The sequence below is a fragment of the Cydia strobilella genome, chromosome 1 (genome assembly GCF_947568885.1).
Source record: "Cydia strobilella chromosome 1, ilCydStro3.1, whole genome shotgun sequence".
Taxonomy (NCBI): domain Eukaryota; kingdom Metazoa; phylum Arthropoda; class Insecta; order Lepidoptera; family Tortricidae; genus Cydia; species Cydia strobilella.
The window spans coordinates 20,827,136-20,843,867 of record NC_086041.1 but is presented as its reverse complement, the minus strand read 5'-3'; the positions used below and the strand labels follow the sequence as shown (position 1 = coordinate 20,843,867).

The following is a 16,732-nucleotide window of genomic DNA, read 5'->3' as shown; positions in this document are numbered from 1 at the left end:
GCAGAAATTTTGCATGAAGGTTCCTTGAATTGTTTTATATTTTGAAATATAGTCCTCTGGATAAGCGACAGAAAATAACTCAGTCCCAATCCCACACTTGCGTGCTATGACTGTTCAAGAATTAGTACGAAATGCTCTTTAAAAAAATACGACGACAAAACTTATTAGATTTACACTAACGTGCCGACAAGCACGAACTGCGCCAAGAAGGTTCAACCGTGTGCCGTGTGTTCTGTTCTGAGGTGTACAGAAAGTTCGTTTAATGTCGTCGTCTAACGTTGCGTCTTACATATAGGTATCAAAGGATTAATTAAGGCGCCGTACCGCGCCGCTTCGCATTCGCGTGTTGTTCGCCTACGTAATACGCTGCGTTAGGTAATCCAACGTACATACTTATATAGCCGCATCTTTATCGAATTGCACCAAAATCACTATGAATATATGGTTTAAAATTTGGCTTGGCACTGACTTCAAACATATCAGTTGGTAACGCATATACTTAAACACGGAACTCTAAAAAGGATAATATTTTATTTTATCCTTTTTGAAGTCGGTTTATCTTTTTTTTATAAAAGTTTTTATAACATATATTTTTTTCGTCTAATCAAATAATTTACCACATTAGAACTAGAAGGATATAACGAAACGGAGAAGGTATTAACAGGCATTCCCCTCTGTCGAAAATAGTCGGCCAATGGTCAGACACAATGTACGAGTGGACTGACGTTTATCTGACATGGCTATTTTTGACGTACATTTGACGTTCCCCTCCCCCCCAAAAATAGGCAGACTTTTTTGTACAGCAAATTACAGACGTGGCGGCTCCATTTGGTTATATCCTCCTAGCATTAGAACATTCCTGAGAAGGAACCTTTGATCTTTCTTCAGCTTCTACTAAGCTACTACTAGTCAGTTCGACACCTGTGCTCAAAGAGCAACTGATTCTCGAAATTGTCATCGCCTACCTGTCAGTTTGTTTCTTCGACGAACCATATTTATAAGTTAATTATAACAATAATGTTTACATTTTTGCTGGCTACGTCTCATCAATCAATTTATTACTTGTATTAGGTACTTTGATAAAATTAAATTGGGTATTTAATAAAAAAATAAAACAGAAAAAGTATAGTTGTAAATCGTTTTATTCTGAATCAACTTTGAGAATAATGTAGGTAATTAGGACTATCCTTATTTACTAACTATAATTTGATTTATTGTTTTCTCCTCATATTAACTGTAATCGTGTTTTGAGTAATTAAGAGCAATTTGACAGAAATTCTTACAAGTATTAGACATTCAATCCAATTTACAGTATATTTACTAGTCAATCCAAGAATACTATGAATAAGTTCTATTGATCCTGGTAACTAGAAAATACAGTAAGTATACAAAAAAAAAACCGGCCAAGTGCTAGTCGGACTCGCGTTCCAAGGGTTCCGTACATTACACAATTTAAACAATGTATTTTTTATGTGAAACGTGAGTGAAATGTCTTTAAAAAAACCGTAGGGGTCGGTTCAAAAACTAAGTAATTAAGTCCGACTCACGCTTGACTGCAATTTCTAATAGGTTTTCCTGTAATCTATAGATAAAGATCTATTTTGTGTATTTTTTTCAAAATTTTAGACCCAGTAGTTTCGGAGACAAAATGGGGGAATGGTCATTTTTTGCCTATTTTCTTGAATAACTTCTAAATTGTTTATCCTAAAATTATAAAAAATATATATTTGAGATTGTCACAATGAGCTCTTTTATTTGATATATAACGCGATACAGTTTGGAAAACTTTATTTTTTTAATTTTCTCATTTACGTAAAATAAAAGTGCCCCCATGTTTAAAATTCACATATCCCAAACTTACATATGTGTACCAAATTTCAACTTAATTGGTTCAGTAGTTTCGGAGAAAATAGGCTGTGACAGACGGACAGACAGATAGACAGACGCACGAGTGATCCTATAAGGGTTCCGTTTTTTCCTTTTGAGGAACAGAACCCTAAAAATTACCGAAAAATTATCATGAAACAATTTTAGATAGGGCGTTGCTCATTTCATCAAAGTTAAAATTTTCTACGTCTCAACCGCTTAATGTAATCTCTTCCGTTAAAAAACCAATGTAGATTTTTTTCAGAATTTTCAATTATTTATTTATTTATTATTTATTTTATTTATTAGGAAAACTTACAGCTGAAGTAACACGTTAGGTAATAACATAGAAGCAGTGAGCCAATTACAAGTTTCCACAGATAGAAACTGCGTAAAGTGCATGGTGTGCGAAATTACAACTAATAATACTTACTAACTCATAATATTTATAAGTTTACTTATCTTACTTATTATGTTTTAGGTTTTAGAGGTTGCTCCGCACTTTAAAAATATGGACCCTTTATACAAGAATTTTTTTTTTCTTGGGTTTTCTTTGTGAGACAACATACAGTTTTGTCGTGTTTAATGTGCAATTTTCAATTACGTTTTAGGTTTCAGAGGTTGCTCCGCACTTTGAAAATATGGACCCTTTATACAAGTTTTTTTTTTCTTGGGTTTTCTTTGTGAGACGACATACAGTTTTGTCGTGTTTAATGTGCAGTTTAACTTAAAATAACACCCCTAATTTAAATTTAAAGCATATTATGCTTGTTTTAGGAGTTTTAAATATTGATTCAGCAGTGCATACTCCTAAAACCGGAACAAAATTTATTAAAAAAATATGTGTTAACATATTAATGTATGCATTTAATAGGACCAAATGGCGGGAAAGAGAGGACGCCTTGAGACAGAAAATTTTAACTTCGTCAACATAAGCAACACACTATTATTAAGTCTATTGTTTTTTTAAGGCTATGTAAAATTCATATCATTAAAATAAATTGACATGCTAGTTAAATATACCTATTTGAAAGAGAGGAATTGAGAAATCTCCTAAAATTGGTACATCCATGCAAAACGTAAGCGTACCCATTTATATTGGTCTTGAGTAATGGCTCCTCTACATGGGCCAGCGCTGGACCAGCCAGATGACCATGCCATGGTTGAAACGCCATGGCAACATTCACTTGTGATCTATTCGTTTTCCAAGATGGACGTGGAAGCATTAGGCGCTGCAGCAATTATTGTATACGCCACGTACCAACATTTTCTTAACGTGCACAATAATAAAGTAATGTTAATATATTAATACGTTTTAAACAAATATGTATATTGAATTGCAGATGTCAATCACAATGGAAAAATCAACGATGATCAACTCTGGTTAACGTGGGACTGTAACCCACATATTTGGATTGCCGGTCCGGTTGGACGTCTGCATATACAATTTATAAAAAAATCTATACATCGCAATAGAACTAATAATTACCTAAGTCAATTTAAATTTGCGCAAAAACTATTCAAAGCTTCAAAACCCTACTAAACCCTACCCTACTTTATTTTTAATTTACCCTGAAATTTTAGGTTCTAAGTACATTTGTAACATTGACACTGATTTTTGCGTTTACAATTCGATGTTTCACATCCACTCGCATAATCTTTAGTAGATACTTCCTTAAAGTTAACCTTAGTGAATTACTTTTTACAAGAATGTATTTACACTTAGAGACTATAAGAATGTAAATTTTGGCGTCTAACACTTTCTTATTTCACCTCACTTCACTTAGTCTATTACAGTCACTTTAAATAACGATACACTTATAATGATAACAACATGTAGCCGTAACCTGCTGGGCCATTGGGCGCTGCCTTGCATCGCTGCTGGTGTTTCCCCTACAACAAAAAAGTTTTGTATCATACTCAGAAAATAGTTCAATGTCTGTGAAGCGGTTGATACGGATAAGTACGTTTCGAAAATTGGACCAAGAAGTGGTATTTTGACACCATCTTATGAGCACGAATGAAACCTCTGGGTACAAGTAGGAATAGTTTTACTACTACCTACTTGTCTCCGCTTGTGATTTATTTTAACGAAGAGTTGAAGTTCGTAGTTCTATAAAACTTTTTTTTTGTCGAATTGTTCTAGTTTCAACCTCACGAGGTGGTAACAAAAAGGAATACGCCCAAGAGTTTTACACACAGACATACACTTATACAATAAATTTCTGGATAATTAAAAAAAAAATTGTCTCTCTTTGCGAGCAATAAAGCAAAAAGTTACAAACGAATGGAAAAAAAATTGTATCTCTTACGTTGCTAATAAAAGAGTTAAGGTCAACCGGGGTAAATGCGTCACTGTTTTTTTTATATATTTTTTACTCTCATTTAACCCCATATTATGTAATATGTGTATTGAAATATTCTTTTGCTGTATGCTTTCTACAACTCTTTGGCAAGATAATTTGTGAAGTAATTTTTCGTTGCGCTATAATTAAAATATATGGACGTTTTTTTTTTTTAACGGAGATTTAGACGCCTTTGGCCCAGTTGAGCAAATTGCGTACATCATCAGGAATCATCTAGTCAAAACTAGTTTTCATACAGGCACTTCGCGAAAATTAGTTTCGACTGAAAAATCCCAGTTATAACTAGTTTTCACCGAGGCCTTACGGAAAACTAGTTTTAACTAGTGAAAACGCGTTTTCACCTAGGCACGGATAACTAGTTTTAACTTTTAACTAGGGAACAGGCACTTTCACTAAAAACGGGTTTTTGCGGTAACTTATACAAGGTCATTTTGGGAGTTGTAGCCTGTTGTACTACGGACCAACACTAATCAGAGCACGGAACGGTGAAATGTGAGCCATTTCTTAAGTATCTTGTGTCTATCAACCATAATTTAAGTGCTTGGACGTCGATAAGGGATCTAAGAGCTCAAACTTGTCTTGTTTCAAAATTTTATCCTATATATTTTTACAATTCAGACATATTTTGAAATATGTCTCACGATAGTTTAATTTCGATTCAGACATAAAGATGATTTTTTTTACGGTATGCTACTGTATTTACAATCGGAACCCACCAACCCGGACGCGCATGCTCCGCTACCCGTTCTCCTGCCCGCTACCCGCTGCGGATCCGGTGCCTCAACTAAAGACGGCCACGTCCAAGTGCGGCGACCCACGGCGCGACGTATTGTGCAGGGAAGTGACCCCTAACAAGGATTTGTTTCACTCCTAGTTTTATTGTCAGTGCCAGCTCAGCTTTTTTAGTTAGTTTTTTTTAGTTTTAATATATATTGTAAAATTTAATCAATTTCATTTTCTTCCGTCTCACTCTACCTAATTATTGCGACGCTAATTGTCACATTGGCCTACCTACTCCTAGGAATCGTTAAAACTATCTTATATACTTAACATAAGCGTAAGTTTAAATACAGTTTCTTATCTAATAAATTATAAAACATAATTCTGTATTAATAAATACTTAGATAACTTCCAATACAAAATTCAATTCCCTTCTTGAAATCAATCTAAGCCCACGAGATTTCAATCAAAGTGGTTTTTATTAAAAGTAATATCAATGATATCGTCTGAAAAGAGACTTAAAATTTCATTTCTATGCAACATAGAACGAAACGTTCTTTAAGAAGTTCGAAATGATAGAAATAAGGTGAGTTTTAATGATAAAGTGTGTCATCAACCCTTGTTTATTAAACCATGTATTATGTGTCTTTCGCTTAAGGGAAATTTTAGAATATCTTTTAGAATATCATGAATGGAATGAGACAAATATAAACTATTGAGTTGGACAAAACACCTATAGAGCATTATAAATATTCAAGATAGCCATGTAAAATTCAAAGCTCAATTAATCCTAAGTAGAAGGTATCTTGCTTATCTGCTTATCGACAGATCTTAGCAGCCATTCATATGTCGGTAACGTCGCCAACCACGCATCATAATATTGATTATAAAGTTGAGTTTTACCAGCAAACAAATACCTATATTCAATTGCTTACCTTGCCCTGATGTTGCCATTGTGGTTGAGGCAAAATATTTTTTATTGCATTAATATAAATAAATAAAATAAATAAATAAATATTATAGGACATTCTTACACAGATTGACTAAGTCCCACGGTAAGCCCAAGGAGGCTTGTGTTATGGGTACTCAGACAACGATATATATAATATATAAATACTTAAATACATAGAAAACACCCATGATTCAGGAACAAGTATCTGTGCTCATCACACAAATAAATGCCCTTACCGGGATTCGAACCCAGGACCATCGGCTTCACAGGCAGGGTCACTACCAACTAGGCCAGACCGGTCGTAATATATTATAATATATATTAAATTAATAATTATTTTCCGACAAAAGAAATAAAAGCTACTAACTACTATTATCACCATACGTGGAGGTTTTAAAATGTAAGCTAACTGCCATTTACTTTTTAGTTCTTGAAATTGTTTCTATTAGTCATTGCTAAATACATGATTGATCTCTTTTATCTATGAACAGAGAATATACTAAGAGACGAAACCCGGCTAATTGATTCTTGGATTTATAGGATAATATTAGTGGAATGAGTGATGAACTACATTCTGTCTGCTATCATTATTAAGGCCAATTGCAGTAATCTGAATAGTAAACATGTAACTACTCGTATAATAGTATAAAATTAAGTAGTTTGCCCAAGTGCGAATAAAATAAATCGTTGAAATTAAAGAAGCTTCTTTTCGACAAGTTTGTAAAACTGATGGTGGAGCGTATTTTATACTCGTGAGTGATGTGAAGTTATTTTATTTATGTGTGGTTGTATAAAGGATGACTCACGTTAGACCGGGCCGTGACCGGACCGGAGCTTCCGGCGCTTACTTTTCTATGACATGACAGGTGATCACGTGATACTTTTCATAGAAAACGAAGCGCCGGAAACTCCGGCCCGGTCACGGCCCGGTCTAACGTGAGTCATCCTTTATACCTCAAAGTTAGTCAAAGTTGTTGGTAAATTTTGCCCCCCACTGACAAGTGTTTTGTATTTAAGTTGAATGTATAAGAACATCGATTTGTTTCACTCGTTCGTTCGATCAATTCTTGGATATCAAATAAAAATAAATAGACCTGCGAATAGAGATCAGACTCTAGGCAGGCTATGTATTGGTCGTTGTGTTTTTTTTAATAACTAAAAATAATAATATTGAATCTACGTACCAGTAAGTACATGTACTCTCGCTGAAGCAGTCAGTGCGTTGTCCGGCGCGCACTGATACGCGCCTGCGTCTGACGTCCTTGCTGACTGTACTAGCAGCCGACTGCTGCTGTGGGTCCCCTTTTCAGTCACCAGCGATATGCCGCCGCGTGTAGAGTCGAAGTTTATCGTCTGTTAAACAAAACAGTCTGATGTAATTTTGCAATAGACTACTAAATTTCGGTAACATATGTCATGAGGACCGATTGAACATTAGGTATATATATGTTGTGTGGGTCGGTAAACAGGATATTTTCTCAATCCATTGATAGCAACGGGTTGAAATTATATCCTTGTAAACTTAGAATATATTTAAAAGTGGAAAAAAATACTGCCTTGAGTGAGACTTTAACTCACGGCCTCTGGATTGAGTTCAAGTCTTACCCAAGGCAGTCGTTTTTCCACTTTTAAATTCATTCTAAGCTTAATAACATCGTTCGCAGACGTTTCTGCTTATTAAAAATTAATTTATATTCTTGTACACTAGTAATTTGATTAATTAGTGTTTTTTTTTTTCAATATCGATCTAACAGCGAGACTTAAAACTTAGTATGATTAGGGAAATTATATTTTTGCAATGCAATGAAAAATAAATTGTATAGGTATGAATGATAAATCAAATAGTTAAATATTGCAATGTAAAACAAGTATGATATGAAGTTTACCGTACACACGAAAAGCTTTTACGATATTTCACCACAATTCAACTATTCATCGCTTCGTGCAATATCGGTAGATGCATGTGGGTTTTGGATCGGATTGGCTGGCGTGGAATATATAATGACGTTCCCGCCGTGCGTGATGATGGTCGAACGCGTTGGTTACTCGGCTTACAACCAAATGGAACCGGTGTCCAATTTCTGTATTTTGGTTTTAGTTTGTCGATCGTTCATTGTTCGGTTGTTCGTCAATCGATGTGGCCACTAGAATTCGTTGGCTAACTAGATATTTCTGACGGTTTTGCGTGTTTGTTATTAGTGTGGACTAATAATAATATGGACATTTACTTTGAGACTGTTGTAACATAAGTTATTACAAAAAAACTTGAAACTTTAACAAGACTCGAACGAATGCTTGACCTATTTTTAAAACAGCCATGGGGTGGCATACACGTATCTATGTAATCATGTATGTATAATTTTTTAAAGGAAACTTAATAACAGCGGTCAATAAAAACCAAACATAGAATATCCGTAAAATGTAATAATGCATATTGCATGTAAGTATCTAGTTGAAATGTTCCATTTATTTTATTGATGAACGCATCAGCACTTCTCGGAGCGATTGATCTGTTCAGTTAGTTCAGTACAATTTCACCCCTGTGTTAATGATCCCGTGTGTCACTGACAACATAACGTATAGTCGTGTTGACGTGTATCTGCGATATTTTTCAGTATGTACGATATAGTAACCACTCAATTATATTAAAGCGGACGGTTTTTAGATGAAATTATGAGGGAACAAATTAACATACATACATACATACCCACTTACATACCGGTCAAAATCATAACCCTCCTTTTGCGTTGCCGTAGTCGGGTAAAAATACCTGGTTCTTTCAACTCAAACGAACACTTGTATACCGGAGGATAAAAATATAAGACAGCATAATGATGTGTAGGTACAGTCAGCATCAAAAGTAGCTGTAACAGATTAAGAAAAAGTGATGTCTTTTTAAATAGAAGAATTAAGAATGTAAAAGTTATATTATACTTTTGGACGTGAATTTTAGAAATGTATCCGTATTTGGAAAAGCTATCCGGGATATCGGATACTTTAAGCGCGTTGTTTCATCCGTTGCTATTGATGCGGACTGTACCTACTACTTGTAATTAATGAATTTTTATAATAAGAATCCTAACAATTACTCTATTTTCTTGATCACTGTAACTTAGGTAATTATTATACTATGAAAAAAGCGGTGTGTATAACTTTATTAAATGTCCTTAATTATTAAGCCTTACAACTTATTTTTTTTTGCATATTTTTATTTGCTTTATTTTTTATTGTTTTCTTAACTCAGGCGATTGGTATAATAGTTGGGACTCAGTTTTTTAAGTACAAGATAGCTTAGTTTAGGAACTTAAACTAGTCTTAAATTATAACATGTTGATTTACTTTACATCCATAATAAAAATCAGTCACACGCACCCAGTCCGCAATTTACACATTTAGTGCCAGCGCGAGCTTCACGCAGTTCACGCTACGATCGTAGCCGATAAAATGGAAAACCCGTGTGTAGCGAACAACGCCTACGAACAGAAAACCCGCCTAATGGGTCGCTGGCAGTGAATGTGTTAAAACTTTTCATCAACCGCCTTAAGGGGCTACCCGAGGTTTTCATCGATTTTTGCAAGTTTTGAATCGTATCTCCTACTTTTGCACTACATTTAGAATTATAAGAGAAACGGATATCGGTTCTTCAATCTTTTATCTCCATTTTTGTCTACCGGATTTTGAAAGAAATGAATACTTATTTATTTATGATTTTTTAAACAATGTTTAAAATAACACTTTTTCGTATCTCGATTGCTGTGAAAATCGTACATATCCGAAATCTACATATTTGGGTTCGTCTTTGACGTCTCTAAAAATTTGTCAGGGTTTTAATTTTAAACTAATTAACAATTTCAACTTTGATGCCAAATATCTTGAAAACAATGAACTGAAGTAAATGTGAGATACTATATTGCTTAAAGCCGTTGCTGTTAATATGATAAGCTACAAAAAACATTAGAAAACGAAGAGATTCAGATCGAAGGTCATTGGGGCATGGGATCCCCTTAAAGTTAAATAGTAGTTAGATAGTAACGTCCATTTTCTCCATTTAATGAAAAAATAAAACGACCTGCAGTGTTACTACAGATCACTGAAATTAGTTTACTTGATACTCACATTACTCATATTATCCATCAAACGAAGTCGTGTAATAACTCAAAGTGACAGGATGCCAAGATGGAGCACGGTCCTTAACCTGTATTACCTTGCCTCTGTGAGTCCAATTAATTGTGTTCGGGGGCTCTGGTGTGTGCTTGACTATACACGTCAGATTTATGGTGGAGCCAGCGTAGATAAATAAATCCGGTCCACCCAGTATTTCCGTCTCTGGTTCTGCAAAAAAAGACACTAATTAAAATAATCGCCACATAATGTCAGACAACCGACAACAATAATATCAAACTTAAGTAATTTTTTTCGTAAAGCATCCGATTTTAGGTTCGGTTGGTCTAGGCCAATAAATTCACTTTTTTTATTTCAAGCAAAGTTAGGGATGGCAATTTGAAAAATAAAAGTATTTTCCACTAACGAAGTTAGTTTGATTTAAAAATATTATACTACTAAGAACTGATATCGTTGTGTCCAGTGGTTACCCCAAAGTACGAATTAACGAGATACAATGATAATTTGTCATGGTCAATTGATAAAACGAATCTATGTGACATAGCTATCTCCTCTACTTTTTATTAAATAACGACCGCTTATCGGTTACATTCTGGTCAAAAAATTGAAAACGTCACTCGTAGTAGCACACTCACACCTTCAAAATATGTCCCTCGTTCAGAATTATTAAACTAGTGACTATTTCAGGCAAGGCTAGGCTTTAATAGAAATGTGAATCCAAAACTTAGCAAATCTAAATGGGCATCTAGTCTTAAAATACAAATATAAACTTACTAAGTTAATATCAGAATTGTACTTTTATGTACGTAACTACTAAAACTAGAACAATTTTCAAAAGTTAAACGAAACAAAGTTCTTTTGATGGGAATCTAAAACCAAGACGGCATTTATCTAAATGGACGCACGTCGCCCTAAAATACAAATTTAACGAAGTACCTTTCAAAACTGTAATTTTGTGTACCTACCTAAGTCATGTTGACTCCTCATTCTATGACCAATTGACCATGTTCACTGCCGAACCACGAAACTTAGAAATAAATGTACAAAATTTTCAATCTGCGGAAGTAAATATTAACACCAAGATTAACTCTTTGACATGAGTATGTAGGCAAACAAGGTACGACACGGATGTTGGTGACAGAGTAGAAGCAAACAATATGGCTCTGGGCGAAGCGTCCCATTTAACTTTGCCTCGTGTACATTACGAAGCATTAAGGAATTACTTTCCCTTCAATTTTTCACTCCGCCTGTCCTTTTGATGTATGAGCGACTGTGATAATGAAATAATACACCCTCTATCTGGAATCTTGGTAGGTATGTAAGAAGGTGATAAAAGGTATTCAGTATAAATAAATCATTTATGTACCTACCTACTGCAGATACAATATATTATTAGGGGTTAATTCCCAAATAGCCAGATATTTGTTTGCTTTATTAATATCGATTAAATAAAACAATAGATTGATTTAGATTTTGACTTGTGTGAAGTAAATTTCCCAGAGTGGGCTATATATATACCTAATTCCAAGCAATATCGACTTACAACTTACAAGTGGAAAGGTAGATTATTTTTTGTGATGTGTTTTAACTGTCGATATTCCTGTAATTAGTGTGTTTAAATATTATATTCCATAATATTGTAAACTGCTGTTTTTTACAGTAATAATACTCGTAGTGTATGAAGGTACCTACCTATGTTGAATACATTATGTAGGTACGCGTTAGTACTTAATAAAAGTGTTCAATATATTTTTGTGATCTAAAATGATTTACGTGACGTAAATGTATGTGGAAATTCATATCCCTGGCTTCAATTGCTTTCAAAATACATTTCAAATATCATATTAATGACTTATTCTTACTTAACCAAAAGTGCAATCGCATTAAACCATAAAATATGTCAATGTTTATATTTATCCTGGTTATACAAAGCTGTGCTCGCTCCAATAACTTCATCGGAAACTTAATCCAGAATAAGACAAACAGATAAACAAGTGGCAAGCTTCCTGCAGAGGTGGCTTAACTGGAACGAGCCGGTTCAAGCCGGATACGATTCCAATTAGAAGGTTGGCAAGCCTGCTGGAGCGAGTAGCAGCACGGGACTGAACGGTGTCGTTTTAATCAATAGGTGAGCACAAATCAAGATGGCTTCGAGAATACACTCTATAGGTACTCCTATACTCCTTTACTAGTACTTATAGTATAGTATTATACCAGTTTTATTAAATATCTGTAAGTAGTCACCTTGGATATATAAACGGGGATGTAACAAGATTTTTACGCGTTTAGAGAATGCGACAAACGCCATACTTTTGTGCAGATTGAATGTGCAAAAACTAACTTGTCTAGTGTGCATATTACCTATATGTGCCGCAAACGCGCACTCCTCGTGTTGGGAAAAACGGCGCGGAAGATCTGGCACTTGCATCGCTTGCCAGAAACGCACCGCTGTGGGTTAGATCCATAGCACCCATCCGTTAGAGCGTGGCTTGTAATCTTACCTACGATGTTTAGAAAGACTGCGTGCCCAATGGGCGGCGTGGTGGAGATCTGGCACTCATACTGGCCGGAGTCGCGTCGCTGCGGAGACCGAATGCGGAGCGCCCACTCCTCGGAGCGCGGCTTGTGCTGCGCCTCGAACCGCTGGTCCGATGTGTACGTGTAGCGCCCCACCGTCAACAGGTGGATGTCACGATGACGCACCCATGATACCTTCACCAAAAAATAGATCATAAATAATCCCGAATTGAAAATAGTTTATGTATAAAATAATTATAAATCCCAATAGGTAATGAAATTTAGGTTAGTTAATTATTGTACTGTAGTAAAACGCGTTCTTAAACAACGAATATGTTTTTGTTAATATATATTTTTTGAAGTAAAACTTCTTTTGGCGCGACTAAAGGGTAACTCAGATTTTTTTTCTGACGGAAGTAACGCTCAGTATTCTATAGTCTATGTAGATAGTTTCCCCTTATTAAAAAATAGTAAATGTCATATCACAGAGTAACTTATATATAGTGAGATATAGTATACAGTCGGCGTTGACTACGCCATCTAGCACAAGGGTAATATTTTGGGGAAATTGTTATTCTTTTCATTGTTGATTAGGGTAATAAAAGTCTTTTAAATTTGTAACTACTAACGATCGTAAGGATATTTATGTCTGAACTAAATTTATTGAACTGAATTTAATAAAAAAAAAACCCGAAAATCAAAGCGTATCAAGAAAAATTACAAATGCCAAATTGACAATTTATTTTTTTCAACTCAGTACTAGATAGAGTAGCAAAAATAATAGAAGTAAAAGTAAATACTAAAATACTATAAATACATAAATAAATAATTCTCCACTTCAATCAACAACGCGTTTCGGTACAACAATATATGTTGTTTTTTCAAAAAAATTATAAAATTTAGAAAGTAAAATTTATTTTTCACATTTCAGTTACCATAAACCTATAATTTTATGCATAAAACATTATGATGATATTCAAATGCCTATTTCTAATGAATAATATGAATATAACATTAACTATATCATTGTTTGTAAAGTATATGAATAATAAATATAATTAAATTATAATATGATATTTATTTTAAGTTGAAGTTTAATCATTTCAGTGATATGTATCTGTCGGCGGCAGATCGTAAAACCGGGCATATCGAGGTATTCCTAGGCATATCAAGAAACGCCGCCATTTCACGATCTGACTAGCGACTACCGGCCATATCGTTCAAACCTCAACGTTTGACGATTTGCCTGGCGACGTTAAGGCATATCAAATAAGTAGGGTGTGATATTCCTAGGCAGATCATGAAACGCCGGCATTTCGTGATCTGACTAGCGACAACTAGCCATATCGCGCAATCTTCAAGGGTTTCAAGTGGAAAGATAAATATCAATTATAAATTAGAATTATATTGTATTAAGCGACTATATTTTACAGTTTTACAACAAAACAAAATGGAAAAACAGCTAAATCACATATGATGCCGTAGATAAACTAACAGTTAAACTCGTTCAGCTGATGCTTTTCCGCCATTTTGCCGCAAATTAAACTGCGAAATCGCCGTGAAGGGGTGATATTCCTAGGCAGATCATGAAACGCCGGCATTTCATGATCTGCCTAGCGATCACCAGCCATATCGTGCAAACCTCACGGGGTGATATTCCTAGGCAGATCATGAAACGCCGGCATTTCGTGATCTGCCTAGCGATCACCAGCCATATCGTGCAAACCTCACGGGGTGATATTCCTAGGCAGATCATGAAACGCCGGCATTTCATGATCTGCCTAGCGACCACCAGCCATATCGCGCAAACTACAAGGTGTGATATTCCTAGAAAGATCGTCGCATCGAAATCGCCGTGAAGTTGTGCGAGTGTGGAGTGGAGTCATACGCCATCTCCGCGAAGTCGCGCCGCGATTTACGCCCATAGTCTGGAGGGGGCTTTACCAATACACAATTTTCACAAAAGATACGTACGTACACGTATCTACGATATTCCTTCGCGCCTACATTTTTTAAATTTCCTCTGCACTAATGGGTACGATCTGGCAACACTGGCGGACGCAGCGCCACATAGAATGCAGCGCCACCAGTGGTAAAAAATGCAATTATTTTACGATGCGCCCGGTATGAAGCTAGGAATTTCGACGAATACATTGCTCCTATCGATCTGCCGCATCTTTTGTAAGGCATATCGTGATATGCCTGGGTTAATCTTAGTCAAATCATGAAATGGCGGCGTTTCATGATATGCCTAGGAATATCTCAACTTGAAGTTTGCACGATATGGCGAGTGGTCGCTAGGCAGATCATGAAATGCCGGCGTTTCATGATCTGTCCAGGAATATCACCCCTTCACGGCGATTTCGCAATTTGGTTTGCGGCAAAATGGCGGAAAAGCATCAGCTGATCGAGTTTAACTGTTAGTTTATCTACGGCATCATATGTGATTTAGCTGTTTTTCCATTTTGTTTTGTTGTAAAACCGTAAAATATAGTCGCTTAATACAATATAATTCTAATTTATAATTGATATTTATCTTTCCACTTGAAACCCTTGAAGATTGCACGATATGGCTAGTTGTCGCTAGTCAGATCACGAAATGCCGGCGTTTTATGTTATTTTACGATGCGCCCAGTATGAAGCTAGGAATATCAACGAATGCAATTTGGTATGATCGATCTGCCGCCTCTTTTATTAGGCAGATCGTGATATGCCTGGGTTATTCTTAGTCAGATCGTGAAAGGGCGGCGTTTCATGATATGCCTAGGAATATCTCGATATGCCCGATTTTACGATCTGCCGCCGACATATCGTAAAGGTCAAAGAAGTTTTACTTCAATCACGCGTACATGCACACACTTTTTTTTATTATAGATCTAACTAATGCTCCGTGCATTATAACAACACCAGAAATCCTCATTATGGGCATAGCGAGAAGTGCCAGAATGTCATTATTTTCTGCGTTACATATATTTTAAAAACTAATATCTACTACTTTTAAGGTAACATTACGAGTAAGGTAAGGTACTGTTGCAGCGTTATGAGCAGAATTGCTGCAGCTACAATAATCCAGGGCGATATTGATTTCGATATTTCCTGCAGCTATGCAGTCGGACGATGTTACTGTTGCATTGTTTTCGTGACTAATCACGACTCAACGTACTAAATTCTAAAACGTTGAATTCATCACTCAGTATATGAAGAAGATTGACAGTGATGTTGACACTGCAGCAGTAAGGCCGCAACAGTAATGCTGTTGCAGTCGCAATCTGAATGTCACCACAATGCAATGGTAGTCACGCAAACGTAACTCTATTATAGTAGAGTTAATGAAATCGAAACTTTGAGCATATTGCATTGAAATTGTTCCGGCAGAGGCATAACGTTTCGGTACTTAGGAATCGGGGGTTGAACTGTTTCGCTTCAAACGTTTTCACACTTGGATTTGGAGCAAAAAGTTTGAGCAATTAAAACTTCCGAGCGCCCGGCATTTTTGTCACAGAAAAATGAAAGTTGTGATATATTTGACGGGTTAGGCTATTTTTCAAATGTCTTTTTAGTCGTGTCGAGCAATGGTAAAACAAAGATTAGACAAAGTCCATTTTTTTTAATCAAACCTTAAAAAGCTTTGCTTTTCTTTGTCAAAAAGTCATTGACTAACTTCTAAATATATGTCGGCGCAGTACGATAGATAAATCCGTTATATAGTTATAACCCTAGGGATATAATTATATGTCTTAACATAGTTATACGAAAGCGATTCATTACTATCTTACTAGGAATATAACTATAATACGTCTTTAGTTTAGTGATATAGTTAGTTATATTACTGGATTAAGTTTAGTGAAATAATTGTATTAGGTTCCAGGAGTGCGGCAGTGCGGCGGAGGTATAGTTGTATCCCTAGGGATATAGTTATATGCCTTATAATACGTATTATAATCATATTCCTGGTAAAATAGATAGGTATATCTTACTAGGAATATGATTATAACACGGTATTTGACTAAACCAATGTGGTTAAATGGTTATAAATCTGCCAGGACTGCCAGGGAATCAAAGAAAATAGTAAGTATATTCGTTTTTATTTTTATTACAAAATCAACTTTGTTGGTTGCAATTAGTTGTAATACTTTCTAGCAATATTACGTAAAAGTACTACACGCACTACACTGCTACTGCTACAATT

The 16,732-nt window shown here is 35.4% G+C and overlaps 1 protein-coding gene across 1 annotated transcript in view; it reads right to left on the bottom strand.

Moving 5' to 3' along the window:
- Positions 1-3,425: 3,425 nt before the first annotated feature.
- The window catches only part of LOC134741939 (carcinoembryonic antigen-related cell adhesion molecule 1-like), a 40,800-nt gene continuing 27,493 nt past the window's right edge, over positions 3,426-16,732 (bottom strand). The window contains exons 4-7 of the mRNA XM_063674826.1: positions 12,528-12,738; positions 10,109-10,236; positions 7,089-7,257; positions 3,426-3,759 (exon numbers count right to left, since the gene is read on the bottom strand). Of these exons, the coding sequence (XP_063530896.1) occupies positions 3,650-3,759; positions 7,089-7,257; positions 10,109-10,236; positions 12,528-12,738 (618 nt within the window). The 3' untranslated portion in view covers positions 3,426-3,649. The remainder of the gene's footprint in view (positions 3,760-7,088; positions 7,258-10,108; positions 10,237-12,527; positions 12,739-16,732) is intronic.